We start from the raw sequence: 15503 nt of genomic DNA on the forward strand, positions 1-15503 counted from the left end.
ACTGAGAGGCAGGGATGGCTGGTGGGAGCGTGGTGGTGACGTCTGAGGTCTCCCATCCAAATACTGACCAGGCCCGACCCTGCTTAGCTTCTGAGATCAGACAGGATCAGGCGTTGTCAGAGGTGTGGCTGTAGGCTGACAGCACTTGGGTTTCAGGCAGTCTCCCAGCAGTAGTCCCTCAGCAGGCTGGAGTTAGTGAGCAGGACTGGGCTGATGGAGAGGCAGGCGAGCAGCAGGGCTGGGCAAGCTGGAGATCAGGTGAAGGTACAGGAGAGGCAGGCAAGAGGCAGAATTGACAGGACAGAAGGCAGGTCAGGTTACCGGGGCTGGAGAGCAGACAGAGTCAGATGGAACAGAATATCGTCAGGAGTCAGAGTAGTAGGAACACAGAGCAGGTTATCATGCTGGAAGTTGCAGACGATTTGACACTGAGGCTTGGGAGAACTGCAGCTTAAATACACCCGGGGGGAAGCAGGTGATCGGCAACAGCCAATGACAGTCACTGAAAGTTAATAAGAGGAAGTGAGAGCGGGCGTGGCCGGTAATGCTGAGTGGAGATGTTACCTGAAGAGAGAAGCCCACAAGTAGGACCATGACAGGTTGGGATGATGAACTTGGAGGTAAAAAAAGAGGAAGAAACCGAAAGCTAAACCAAAAATCATATGGTGGATGTTGAAGGAGGAAGATTGTAAGACAGAATTTAGGGATATGGTGAGACAGACATTGGGTGAAGAGGTATTAGATGATTGAACAACTATGGCAGAAGTGCTGAGGGAGACAACAAGGAAGGTGATGGGAGTGACTTCAGGACAAAGAAAGGAAGACAAGGAGACTTGGTGGTGGAATGAGGACATCCAGGTGAGTATAAGGAGGAAAAAGTTGGCAAAGCAAAACTGGAATAAAAAGAGAGATCAAGAAAGCAGACAAGAATACAAGGAGATGTGAGGGAAAGCAAAGAAAGCAGTGGCAAAGGTGAAGGAAAAGGCATATGATGAACTATATAAAAGTATCTGTCACTCCTGCCTCTGAATCTTTCCCCATAGGGAGGAAGTATGTACCCACTCAATGCAGGAACAAATTAATTACATGGGCCCACTCCTCGTTGACTTCTGGCCATCCGGGGGAGACACGTACTCACCAGTTATTGTCTGGCAGATATTGGTGGGAAAATTTGCTGTCAGATATCCATGGATTTGTCTCCTCATGCACCACCTGTTCAAAGTGCAAAACACCCAAAACTCTCCCTGCCGGTAAACTCATGTCCTTGCCTGTCCCTTCTCGTCCATGGTCACATATAGCAGTAGACTTTGTTACTGACTTGCCCCCTCACAGAACTACACGGTCATTCTAACCATTGTTGATAGATTCTCATGAGGAGTTAGATTTATTCCCTTCGTTAGCCTACCTACTGCCTTTCAGACAGCTGAAGCCCTTTTTAACTATGTGTTCCATATATTTGGTATTCCTGAGGATATAGTATCTGATCGAGGTCCTCAATTTACCTCTCATGTATGGTCAGCATTTTTTGAGAGACTGGGAGTTAACAGCAGTCTCACCTCTGGTTACCATCCCCAGTCTAATGGTCAATGTGAAAGGGTCAACCAAGAACTGGGAAAGTTTTTGACAATATACTGTCACAATAATCAAGCCGACTGGTCAAACTATTTGTCCTGGGCAGAAATGGCTTAAAACTCATTAATCAGCTCTGCTACGAGGCTAACACCCTTTCAATGTATGCTGGGTTACCAACCCCCCTTAATGCCATGGTCTGCCATGCCCTCTGACAACCCAGCTGTTGACAGTTGGATGCAACATAGTGAGCAGGTCTGGGAACAGACCCACCAGTGGATTGAAAATGTCCTTCGTCGACACAAGAGGCTAGTGGATCATCATAGAAGTGACACACCTACCTACCTCCCCGGGGACCGAGTGTGGCTGTCGACCTGGGACTTCAGGTTTCCTAAGGGAGGTAGAAAATTATTGCCCAAATACATTGGTCCATTTAAAATTCTCCAGCAAATTAATGAGGCTACTTACAAATTAGATCTGCCTGTGCATTACCGTGTTTTTAACTCATTTCATATATCTCTCTTAAAACCTGTTGTCTCAGGTCCGTTGGATGAGGCCACACCCGATGTCCCACCCCCACCTCCGGTGTACGTAGAAGGCACCCTGGTGTATGCTGTCTGCTGGTTGCTGGACTCCAGAAGGAAAGGAGGGACTCTGCAGTACCTTGTGGACTGGGAGGGTTATGGGCCCGAGGAGCGTAGCTGGGGTCCCGCATGAGATATCCTGGTTCCGGTGTTGGTGGAGGAGTTCCATCAGCGTCATCCAGAGAAGCCCGTGCCTCAGCCTAGGGGCCATCCCAGGCACCATGTGTCCAGCCCTCCCAGCAGTCTGTGCAGCAGTGGTTCCAGAGGTCGTCTGTGGTGAAGGCCCTCTGTCCAGCACCATAGCAGTTCTGATGGCTTGCTCAGGAGTGTTCCCGGCAGCATGGGTGGCAGTTGTCATGGTCATCCTCATCCCTCTGCCTCCTTGGGGGGGGGGGGGACTGTCACACTCCCGGGCTCATCCAACACTCAGGACTCCACTTCCCACAATCCCCCTCACACACCAGTCACTACCACGTGCCAACCCAGAACCACTTCCGAGGAGTGGCTCCCCTAAGCTCTAATCACCATCACCTGTACCTTTTTGTTTCCATTTATTTATGCCCCTTTGTTTGTCGCACAGTATTGCTTCTACATTTCATGAGCCTACTGAGCATTATTATTCTGATTGCTTACCTGTGTATGACCCTTTTTGCCTTCCGTTTTTTTCCGTTTTACCTAGCCCTTGTGCTTGTTTGCCCGTTTCTCTTGCTTCCCGGTTTTTCAATCCTCACCTGTTTCCCAATTCCGATTTGCCTAGCCCTTGTGTTTAGATTGCCCGTGTCTATTGATTCCCGGTTCTTGGACTCTTGCCTGTTTACTCATCATGATTTGTCTAGCCCTCGTAACTGTTTTGGATCTCTCGGTATTGACCTGGCCTGGCTTTTGTACATTGTCTTTTTTCATTGTGCTCATTAAAACCTTGAGTTCATTCACAATCCGCGAGTGTCTGGTTTGTTACAGCCGTGTTACAGAGATGTGCAGTGGGAATGATGGTGGCATTTAAAGTGGATGTTGGACTGCACCAGGGCTCAGCCCTAAGACTCTTCTTGTTTGCAGTGGTAATTGACAGGTTGACAGATGACACCAGGCAAGAAGTCCCATGGACAATGATGTTTGCAGATGATATTGTGATCTATAGTGAGAACAGGGAGCAAGTGGAAGAAAATTTAGAGACATGGAGATATGCACGAGAGAAAGGGGAATGAAAGTCAGTAGGAACAAGATGGAGTACATTCACATGAATGAGGGTGAGGACAGTGGTATGGTACAGCTACAAGGAACAGAGCTGGTCAAAGCAGATGAGTTCAAATATCTGGGGTCAACTGTACAAAGTAATGGTGAGTGCAGAAGAGAAGTGAAGCAGAGAGTGCAAGCAGGTTGAAATGGATGGAGGGGAGTGTCAGGAGTGATTTGTGGCACAAGGTTGCTGACAAAAGTGAAAGGGAACATGTACACGGTGTCATGGTGGTGTAGTGGTTAGCACTGTCACCTCACAGAAAGAAGGTTGTGCATTCAAGCCAAGTGGCCTACAGGGGTCTTTCTGTGTGGAGTTTGAATGTTCTCCCTGTGTCTGTGTGGGCTTCCTCCAGGTGCTCTGGTTTCCCCCACAGTCCAAAGACATGCAGTGAGGTTAACTGGCTATTCTAAATTGCCCATAGGTAAATTTGTCAAAATTTATTTTTGATATATTTAATCAAAATATATTGATATATTCATTAAAAAAAGAATCCTTCCATATGAATTTCAAGCCCCATGGTCTCTGAGTTTATTCCTGGTCAGATCCAGTTCTCTCATCTTGGAGGATTCAAAGCTGAGCACTGAGGCCAAAGCTGCACACCCTTTCTCATTCAGACCACGATTATTAAATTCTGGGAAATACACCACTTGTGATTTTCATACGAGGTACATCTGGGACATGGGCAACCAAAAGTGTGACACAAATCTCTGTCACTCATGAGGAAATCAATGAATATTTGTTTGTGTGTGTGTGTGTGTGTGTGTGTGTGTGTGTGTGTGTGTGTGTGTGTGTGTGTGTGTGTGTGTGTGTCTGTGAGAGAGAGAGAGAGAAATAATTCTACAAGCAATTCACTAAGCTGAAATTCTCGTCCATCCTGAACAATGATTGCAGTACAAAGGAGTAAATGTTCCGTCTTTCGAACCCTCACCTGTTTCAAAGCTTATTTTGAGCTCCTTTGATTAATTCAATTATAAGATGCAGGAATCATATCATATTCAAAAAGATGTTAACAAATTCATCCTAATAATTTGTAATGCCATAACAATAATCATAAAAGCTCTTTTCAGTCCCAAGACAAGCAAAGATCAGTAACATCAAATACACATACAAAACACAACTAATTTATTTATCACATAATGACAGGGGAAGAATACAGAGCAAAGCCCCAATTGATTTTCAACCCCTTTAGCAGAGATTTTGTTTTTTACACTAGATGCCCTTCCTGATGCAACCTTCCCTAATCTTTCCGGGCTTGGGACCAGCACTAAGTATGCACTGGCTTGTGCAAACCCACGGGGTGGGTCTTTTTACCAACATGTACGTCTTTGAATCATAAGGGAAACCAGAGCACCCAGAGGAAACCCATGCAGAGCAAGAACATGCAAATTCCACACAGAAAGGCTCCCTTTGGCTGTGGGGCTCAAGCCCAGAACCTTCTTGCTGTGAGGCAACAGTTCAAACTACTACACCACTATACTGCCCCATACACCACTGTGCTACCCTAAACGAATGTTGTGATCAGAAAATTACAACTCAAATGATGCAGTGAAATGAAATTATTTTCACCCTCAGGACATTGATGATGAACCTACAACCTCAGCTTCAGTCTTAATAAGGAATGTCTTATTGAGGAGCAGGTCATGTGACTCTCAGAGAGATTATCTTACCCCAGTGTCTCCAGTTTGCAGTGAGGATTCTCCAGTCCAGCAGAGAGATGCTTCACTCCTGAGTCTTTGAGTTTATTCCAAGACAGATCCAGTTCTTTCAGATTGGAGGATTCAGAGCTGAACAATGAAGCCAAAGCTGCACACCCTTTCTCATTTACACTGCAATTTTTCAACCTGAAGGAAAGAACAAAATACATTACCTGTACAGTATTCAACTCGTTCTCTTTAAAATGTGAACTGTACAATCAAGGTATGCAAGGGGTGCAACATGCTGCAACATTTATTATGTAATGTGTCTTTACTGAATGTAGATTAGAGACATTTATACAACAGCACTCTTGAGTCTGGATTCTGATTGGTCAGAAGGTGCTGATTAATTTTCAATAACAGCAGCTCTGACAGTAGTGCAGCTGAATATCACAGGTTTATATTAATGCACTGGAATACACTTTTTTTTACACTAAAAGCTCGTTCACACGGAATTTCATGGAGGATCTACATAACCTAAAGCTAAAAAAAAAACCAGGTTATTATAAAAGACAACCTATTTAATAAAAACAAAACTATCATGGTGATCTGGTATAGATTTCTGTATGATGGTATTTATGTCAGATTTATGGAAGGAGTCTTCAGTGTAAGCACTTTGTAATATTCAGTGAGCTTTTCCACCATGGGAGAGTCTTCACAATGGAGAACGTTACACCTTCTGGTTTCTTATTCATGTAATTAGTTTTTTTGTTGTTGTTGTTGCTTCTTTTATAAAATTCAAGTGAGCAACTTTGGAGTTGTAAAGGCCAAATATGAAAGTCATCTCTTAAATTCTGGTTTCAAGAGAGTTAGATGTTGTATGGGAGTGATGGTCAGGAGTCCACAATCTTTTTGACATATTGTACATACAACTCTTATTTGAGTGCTTATCTTATGAGGTCTAACAATGTTCTTCCATCTTAAATATTGTAAGAGTTTTCCAATTATAGTCACCATTACTTACTGAGCTTTTCTGGATGCTGCAACCACAGGCAGGAGCTTCAGAAGAACCTCATTTGATTTACTCTGACCTTTGGTATATTTCTGAAGAACAAATCCATCCTCTTCCTGCATAGATGTCAGTAACACAAACACCACAGCTGACCACTGAGAAGAAGAAAGATTGATTTCTTCTAAATTTCCAGATTGCAGGTACTGTTGGATTTCCTCAACAAGAGAATGATCCTCCAGTTCATTCAGACAGTGAAACAGATTGATGGATTTCTCTGTTGAGGGATTCGCTCTGATCTTCTTTTTGATGTAATGAACTGTTTCCTGGTTACTGTGGGAACCTGTCTGTGTCACTATGGACTGTAAGAGGATCTGATTGGACTCCACTGAGAGGCCGAGAAGAAAGCGAAGGAAAAGATCCAGATGCCCATTTTTACTCTGTAAAGCCTGGTCTACAGCACTCTTGTGGACATCCGTGATTGTAATTTCTCTGAGCAGTGTTGACATTTGAGAAAACAGACTCTGCTGAAGAACATTTCTCTTTCCCTTCATAAAAACCAGGTGCACACAGAGAGCTGCAAGGTGTTCCTGAATGCTCAGATGAACAAAGCAGTACACTTTACTCTGGTGAAGCCCACACTCCTCTCTGAAGATCTGTGTACACACACCTGAATACACTGATGCTTCCATCGTGTCAATGCCACACTCCATCAAGTCTTCCTCATAGAAGATCAGGTTCCCTTTCATCAGCTGCTGAAAAGCCAGTTTACCCAGTTTCAGAATCATTTCTTTATCTGCCTCTCTGCTCTTTGTGTACTTTTTCTTTACGATGTTTGTCTGAATGAGGAGGAAGTGGGTGTACATTTGAGTCAGAGTCTTGGGGATCTCTCCACTCTCTGCTTCACCCAACAATTTCTCTAGAACAGTGGCTGAAATCCAGCAGAAGACTGGGATGTGACACATGATGTAGAGGCTTCTTAATGACTTCAGGTGTGTGATGATTCTGTTGCTCAGGCTCTGATCACTGATCCTCTTCCTGAAATATTCTTCCTTCTGTGGGTCATTGAACCCTCGTACCTCTGTGACTCGATGGACACACTCAGAGGGGATTTGATCAGCTGCTGCTGGTCGGGAGGTGATCCAGATGAGAGCAGAGGGAAGCAGATTCCCTTTGATCAGGTTTATCAGCAGCACATGCACTGATGATGATTCAGTTACGTCACACACTCTCACTGTGTTCTGGAAATCCAGAGGAAAATGACACTCATCCAAACCATCAAAAATGAACAGAACTTTGTGCAGATTGAAGATGTTCATTTCTTTTATCTCCTTAAAAACAAAATGAAGGAGCTCCATCAGACTCAAGTTTTGATCCTTCATCAAATTGAGCTCTCTGAAAGGAAGTGGAAATATGAGATGAACATCCTGGTTTGTTTTCCCTTCAGCCCAGTCTAGAATGAATTTCTGCACAGAGACGGTTTTTCCAATGCCAGCGACTCCCTTTGTCAGAACGCTCCTGATGGGTTTGTCTTCTTCAGATAAGGGCTTAAAGATGTCATTGCATTTGATGGGTGTTTCCTCTGTTGCTGCTTTCCTGGATGCTGCCTCGATCTGTCTCACCTCATGTTCATTATTGACTTTTCCACTGTCTCCTTCTGTGATGTAGAGCTCTGTGTAGATCTCATTGAGAAGTGTTGGGTTTCCCTGGTTTTTTATCACGTCATTTACATGCTGAAACTTCTTTATCAGATTTAATTTGCATCTCTCCTGAAGATGAGGTTCAGTAGTTAGAGACTTGCACCTGTAAAATTGTAACAGACATGTGGTGAGATATCAGGGACAATCTCTGTGATTTCACTTAAATCTGCTGAATATGTACTTGATAACCTCATCAAGTTGTCGAAATACTCAGTCGGATATGATGGGAGAGATGTTTATAATCCAAGGGGAATTAAAAAAAACTGTTCTGGTTTCACTTCTTACCCTTCTCACTTCTTACCTTGTATCTGTGATTATGATCTTCTGCTCAGTTTTGCTTCTTGCTTGTTGTGGGACACTGTGAAAACAAAATATTTTATGTACAATATATGATCAAAATTATGTACACACTTGACCATCACACCTCTATGACTTTGTTAGACATCACATTCCGAAGCCATAGCCATTAATACAGAGTCCTCCCTCCGCCTTTGCAGATTTAACATCCTCCCCTTTTTTGGGAAGATTTTCTACAAGATTGTGGAGTGTGTCTGTGGGAATTTGTGCCCATTCAGTCAAAAGAGCATTTGTGAGGTCAGGAACAGATTTTGGATGAGAAGGCCTGGCTCATGATCAATGTTCCAGTTCATCCCAAATGTGTTGAATGGGGTTAAAGCCAGGGCTGTATACAGGGCAGTGAAGTTCCTCCACCAAAGTCATCAAATAATGTCTTTATGGACCATGTATAGTGCACAGGGGCACAGTCATGCTCAAACAGGAAAGGGATTTCCCCAAATTGTTGCCACAAAGTTTACAAAGCAAACAATTGTCTAAAAATGTCTCCTCCACCCCACTTTACTGTTGGCACTATACATTCTGGTAGGTCTCATTCTCCTGGTATCCACCAAACCTGGATTCATCTATCAGATGGCCAGATAGAGAAGCGTGATTCATCACTCCAGAGAACACGTTTCCACTGCTCCAGAGTCCAGTGATAGTGGAAACCCATTTCATTAAGCTCCTGACACTCAGTTCTTGTGCTGATGTTGCTTCCAGAATCAGTTTGGAACTCTATTGTCAGTGACGCAATCGAGGATAGGTGATTTTTTTTTAAACATTCTGCATGCTTCAACACTTGATGGCCATGTTCTGAGAGTTTGCATGGTCTACTGCATTATGACTGAACTGTTGTTGCTTCTAGATGCTTCTACTTCACAATAGTAGCACTTACAGTTGACCAGAACTGATCCAACAAGGCAGAAATTTCAGTAACTGACTTGTTGCAAAGGTGGCATCCCATAACAGTGCTGCATTTACTGAGTTCTTCAGTGTGATCCATTCTACTGTCAGTGTTTGTCTGTGGAGATTACATGGTTATGAGCTTAATTTTATGTACCTGTTGGCAACTGATGTGGCTGAAACACCTGAACTCAGTCATAAAGAGGGGTGTCCACATACTTTTAGCAATATAGTGTGTCATACACGTCTAAGTCTTTATTACATCATTATCCACAAACTTAAAATTACAGTTTGAACAGTTTGAAAATGGTGAGCCTGAAATCTGCTCCAAGATTTCCACATTTTCACAAATGTAACTAAACCTGATGGAGATGCCTCAATATACAAGATCTTTAAATAATCTTCATGTGTTTATAGATGTATTAGAATAAAATTGGCAAATAAATAGCTGTTATCTTAATCTAATGTTTATTTCCAGTGTATCAGTGAGGATTCTTCCTTCCTTTTAAATGTTAATTCCATAAACTCATTACTCTCCATAAATCACGCAGCTGGGTCCTGATGAGTCTGATCCTTTTATCTGGGTTTCACTACACAACAGAACACATCATCTATTGTACTGAAATTGAAACCACAACAAATATATTTACTCATAAGGACACAAATTATTCAGTCTCAGATTGTAACAAATACAGGCACACACATTTACACACACATACTTGAGCCATAAACTAAAACATTGTGACTTTTTATGATGCATTTCTGCAGGAATAAGCTGCAGTGCAACACACTGAATTAGATATAAGGAGATACCTGTATCCAGCTGTGGATTCTCCATCTTTAAAATTTAGTGGGAACTTCATTGAGAAATCACTCTTCATAGACACACAGCTGGGCCCTGGTGAGTCTGATCTCTTCATCTGAGTTTCACTACACAGCAGGACACATTATAATTTGTTGTATTGCAATAAAAACCAGAATAAACACATTTTCTAATAAGGACACCAACATTATTCATATTAAGATTATTACAACACACACGTTAGCCATAAAATATATCTGTCTATTTATTTTGCATTTCTGCAGGAATAAGCTGCAGTGCAACACACTGAATTAGATATAAGGAGATACCTGTATCCAGCTGTGGATTCTCCATCTTTAAACTTTAGTGGTAAAGCCATAGACTTGTCACTCTTCATAGAGACACAGCTGGGCCCTGGTGAGTCTGATCTCTTCATCTTGGGCACACTGCTTACACACAACACCAGATGTGTAATCTTCAATGTCCATTTGTGTTGTGCTAATTTTTTTATAAAGTTCTTCTTGTGGGGCGGCACGGTGGTGTAGTGGTTAGCGCTGTCGCCTCACAGCAAGGTCTGGGTTCGAGCCCCATGGCCAACGAGGGCCTTTCTGTGCGGAGTTTGCATGTTGTCCATGTGGGTTTCCTCCGGGTGCTCCGGTTTCCCCCACAGTCCAAAGACATGCAGGTTAGGTTAACTGGTGACTCTAAATTGACCGTAGGTGTGAATGGTTGTCTGTGTCTATCTGTCAGCCCTGTGATAACCTGGTGACTTGTCCAGGGTGTACCCTGCCTTTCGCCCATAGTCAGCTGGGATAGGCTCCAGCTTGCCTGCGACCCTGTAGAACAGGATAAAGCGGCTAGAGATGATGAGATGAGTTCTTCTTGTAAATGTAAGGAATTATGTTGTTTTTGTTTTGTTTTTTTTTTTACTCCATGGGGAGGCATTATTTTTTTCAGGTTGTCTGTGCGTCTCTCAGAGATTCTCATTAGTGTGATATCTCAAGAACAAGGGGTTGACAGTTTGTTGGATTTATATTAAATTATCATTGTAACCAGCAGATCAACTGATTAGATTTTGAAATTGATCCACACAGGGTCAAGGTTCAACCAATCAAATTCAGGTCACAAAATTCAATACAAACAAACAAACAAACAAACAAACAAACAAACAAACAAACAAACACACACACCTGGGGTTCTCAGTGGGAGACAAAAGCAATTGATCCTGAAGTGTGTTATGCCATTTTTACATCTCCTGTATGTCCCTATCTCACTATATCAACAGAACACTGCAAAGCAATCATAGATTTGAATCAGATTAATAAAGGAAATCTATCTTTTAACTCTCATGTGTTCTTTACAGAAGTCTGCAGTGGGAGTTTGAGTGAATTATAACATGGTATGCATTTGTATGATTTTTTTCTTTGTGTCAAAGCAAGCTGAAAGACAATGTACACACTGAAAATAATTCAGCAGTTTATTCTTTATCATGAGTAAATTATCAGGACTCAACATGACGACTTTACCGAGTGGCTGAGAAATGCAATAAGGGGACAGACTCAGAAAATATTACTGAAACACTGAATATTACAAAACATTTCATAACACACACCCCTTGGCTTTACACAAAACAAGAAATGCTGGAAACAAAATTAAATCATTTTAAAATTCCTTACATCTATATACAGATTGTATACAAAAAAAAAGCCGCCCCTCACTTTAGTATGGCACGGACTGGTGGAGGATCTATAGACACATCGCTGTACATGGAGACACAGCTGGGTCCTGCACATTTTGATCTCTTTTCCCAGGTTTCATTAGAAAAAAAAAACACCACATATTCTACTCCTAAAATATTACTTAAGGTTAATCATTTATGTACAGCATTTAGACTATCATTAACACACACAGACAGTCAGTAGAGAGAACAGTCAAAGTCTCACTATAAAGATTTTGAATAGAAATTAAAGTGTATTTTAGTAGTTTACCTCTTTTTTAATTGTGGAAATCCATCAGATTGGTCAGGATTACACTGATCCATCTTTCACCATTCATAAAGAAAAGTTATTCTTCATGGAAAGACAGCTGTGTACAACCAGGTCTGATCTCTTCTGCTGCAATGTTCAGAGTTCACAGAACAGTTTCACTCCTCCTCCCCCCCGCCATTCTCCATACCTGACATTAAAATAGAAAAATCTTTCACTTTTCACCAAAAGTCCTTGTTCCCTTGGAATTAATCTCGTTTTTTAAAAAACAAAACAAAAAAAGTTTTCTGTTTGTTCAGCCACAATTTGAAAATGGAGTCGAAGCTCCAGAAACTCTTTCACTGTTGGAAAGGTAGAACATGTTCAGGCAGATTCACAGCCACATGGAATGTAAACAGGTTGAACAGGTGAGGAGACTCAACTTCCCAGAAGATTCCTTGAGTAAAGTCATGAATAATGAATGACACAAGGATTAAAATCAGTGTGGTTTTGCTTATTTGCTTTTGTAGCAGGGTTCTCTGGTTCCTCTCAACCTCTGTTGTTTAACTGCAGTCACACCATCTACACCTGGGAGAAGCTCCATCATACAATCTACTCTTAGGAATATTTCTGCATGTGCATTACATTTCATGGTAGCTCATTAAGAACTATGGTTTGGTCTTTCAGGTTCATTAAATGGATAGATAGATAGATAGATAGATAGATAGATAGATAGATAGATAGATAGATAGATAGATAGATAGATAGATTCAATCTCACTATAAGAAAGTGAAGACCTCCATATTTATGCTTATTACACAGAAATCTTTAATAATGAAATGTTGCAGAGGTTAAAAGAACTAAAAGTAATAAAGAGTTTCTAAGAAGCCAATCTAAGACTCAGCTTAAAGTTAATTGCAAAGAAAAGTCCATAATATTCTGAGAAATTAAAATGAATTCTTAGTGATTTTTTTATTAAATCACATTAAACTCCAAAGAATTCATGAAGAGGATTTCATCATGACCCGACTTTCATATTTCACTCCTGATTAATTCCGTTCTGCATGTTCAGATACATATATGTTATTTACCAGCTGGGAGGTCTGTATGGTGAAATACCGTGATCAAGGTCTTGAAAGTACTGTAGGTATCATGCGCCATCTTGTGTCTAAGAACTACAACTCCCAGCCCACTTCCGCGTTGACTACATCACGCCTGGGCGGGATCACTTACATCACCTCCATGAGATTCAAAAGTGCTTGGAATACACCATTTTCTTTGTCTCTGAGTCTGATCCCGAGCGGAACGGACCTAAAAAGAGACACTCACCCTCGGACCGTCTGAAACCACATTTCAGCATGTTTCCTCTTCTGGCCTACCTCTGATCAAGGTAAAGTTCAGAAACACGCGATTTTTAACTCAAGTGAGTTATGAACCGGTTTATTTCTTTCAGTTATTTTTCAGTACATACTAGACTGCAACCAAATAGGCAGTTTTATTGGTGTTGGGAGCGGCTGGACCATCCTAACCCTGTCTGATCAGAACTTTCTTCTCACGAGCTACGAAGATCTTCAAAGAAAACTTCAGAGCAACCGTTCTCTCTCTCTCTCTCTCCGTGGACCGAAGCGCTTCCACGCAACCTTCCGCCTCAAATTTCTTCAGACTGAAGACGAGACTCTTTGCAGTAAGAAGGCATTGGGCAAACAGAAGTTTAAGTCTTAGGAATTAGTTATTCACTTAATATGAAGTTATATGAAGTTAAATGAAGTGTATACACTGAATTTTGGTTCTCTATCATTTGTTTGTTGATTTAAAATTGGTTAAGCCATAAGTTTGTGCGTCTCTCTCTCTCTCTCTTATTCTTTTACTAATATCCTCAATCTCCTTAACACACATTTTGACCTTATTAAGATTTCAGGGGGTTTGATAATGTTATGAGTGTAGAATTTCTTTGTTACTTAGAAAACACGTGCTCACTAAATCATGAGGATTCCCCTCATCCAAGATTGCAGATAAGACACCCTGGCTCGTCCTTGCACGGACACATTCCAACTTCAAGAGAGACCCAAGGTGTCTCTCTCTCTCCCTTCACACACACACACACACACACACACACACACACACACACACACACACCAAGATTGCAGATAACAAAATTCCTGTGTCTCACATAGCTCACAAGCTAAAACTGCTTATACACACACACACACACACACACTCTGTTTACAGAAGATTTCAATTCCGCTGCTATTAAATTGTTCAATTTTTCCTTTTCTTTTTATTAAAAATTTTTTATTATCTTTGTTATAATAAACTCCACTATTATTGAAATTGTGTGTAGTGTCTATCTGCTGTTTCAATATTTTGAAGTTGCCCAATCGCAAAGAATTCAAAGGTGTAGACAATTTTATGTAATATGGTAAGTGATCAATAATGATATACCATAATTTAGCTGTTTGGTAATTTAACCAGGATTAATGGTATGATTCACTAAATGATTCACAGATTCGATTCACTGAATGATTCACTTTAAACGATTCAAATGAGACTGATTCTATGGTATGATTCAATTCAAATGAGTCAAATTAAACGATTCAATAGGATTGATTTATTTTAATTATTAACCTTCAAATTTAATGAGACTGATTTCATGTAATTATTAAAGATTGATCACTTATCCAATCCTAAATACACAAAATCATTAATTACACCTACAGTACTGAGTGAGGCCCTCTGGGCCGAGGTCAGTATTCAAGGCCGAGGTCACGGTATTTCACCATACGGACTGACCTTAAGCTGGTAAATAATATATTTATTTTTTTCTTTACCAAATTCAAACAGAAAACGAGAGCACCCGAAAGGGAAAACCAAACCTAGCCGAGCCGCCATTTTGAATCCTCATTCGCGGCTGTAATGCAAATTGCTTCCTCCTCAGTATACAAGTGCACTTCCATGGAAGGAAAAAAAATGCATTTTGCCACCTATGTAGTCCCCTATTTAAACAAATAGGAGTCATTCAGGATTCAGCCATGTTTTTGCTTGGCATTAGCAAGTTAGAGGTTTTTAGCTTTCTCCTGAAATGTTTTATTTTGTCTTCCTCAGGGTAGTAAAACTCACTTTTGCTGTGAACACTGTCGTTATCATAATCCATGATGTAAAATTAATGCTATTTTGAATCCTCATTCACGGCTGTAATGCAAATTGCTTCCTCCTCAGTATACAAGTGCACTTCCATGGCAGGAAAACAACTACATTTTGATGCCTACACTGTAAAAAATGATTTGTTGTTTTAATTTAAAAAAGTTAGTGTCCGAGCTGCCTTAAAATTTTGAGTTCATTGAAATCCATATAGTAAGTTAAATTGTTCACCTCATTGTGTTAACTTACGATATTAATTTCAATGAGCTCAACATTTTAAGGCAGCCCAGACACTAACTTTTTTAAGTTAAAACAACAAATCATTTTTTACAGTGTATGTAGTCCCCTATTTATACAAAATTGAGTCATTCAGGATTCAGCCATGTTTTTGCTCGGTGTTAGCAAATTACAGGTTTTTAGCTTTCTCCTGAAATGTTTTCTTTTATTTCTTCTTCCTCAGGGTAGTAAAACTCGCTTTTGCTGTGAACACTGCCATTATCACTATCCATGATGTAGAATTAATGCTATTCTCCTGAGAAATGCTGGCAAAAATTTAAGATTTTTGATAATCGTAGAAATAAATCTTATAAAAAAAAAGATAAATGTTGACAAAAAATGCTACTATGT

General features: G+C 40.9%; 1 protein-coding gene across 7 annotated transcripts in view; it reads right to left on the reverse strand.

Moving 5' to 3' along the window:
• LOC132900380 (NACHT, LRR and PYD domains-containing protein 12-like) overlaps window positions 1–12124 on the reverse strand; it is a 71236-nt gene extending 59112 nt beyond the window's left edge. For 3 of the 7 annotated variants that reach the window (XM_060942441.1, XM_060942437.1, XM_060942442.1), the window contains exons 1-6: window positions 11763–12123; window positions 10104–10223; window positions 9786–9902; window positions 8035–8091; window positions 6049–7836; window positions 5058–5231 (exon numbers count right to left, since the gene is read on the reverse strand). In XM_060942441.1, coding sequence (XP_060798424.1) covers window positions 5058–5231; window positions 6049–7836; window positions 8035–8091; window positions 9786–9902; window positions 10104–10223; window positions 11763–11815 — 2309 coding nt within the window. In that variant the 5' untranslated portion in view covers window positions 11816–12123. Of the gene's footprint in view, window positions 1–5057; window positions 5232–6048; window positions 7837–8034; window positions 8092–9785; window positions 9903–10103; window positions 10224–10964; window positions 11064–11762 lie in introns of all 7 variants that reach the window. The other 4 variants (XR_009656777.1, XM_060942439.1, XM_060942440.1 and 1 more) reach the window with 3 other exon arrangements.
• Between the last annotated feature and the right edge of the window lie 3379 nt (window positions 12125–15503).

The sequence above is a fragment of the Neoarius graeffei genome, chromosome 16 (genome assembly GCF_027579695.1).
Source record: "Neoarius graeffei isolate fNeoGra1 chromosome 16, fNeoGra1.pri, whole genome shotgun sequence".
In the NCBI taxonomy this organism is placed as follows: domain Eukaryota; kingdom Metazoa; phylum Chordata; class Actinopteri; order Siluriformes; family Ariidae; genus Neoarius; species Neoarius graeffei.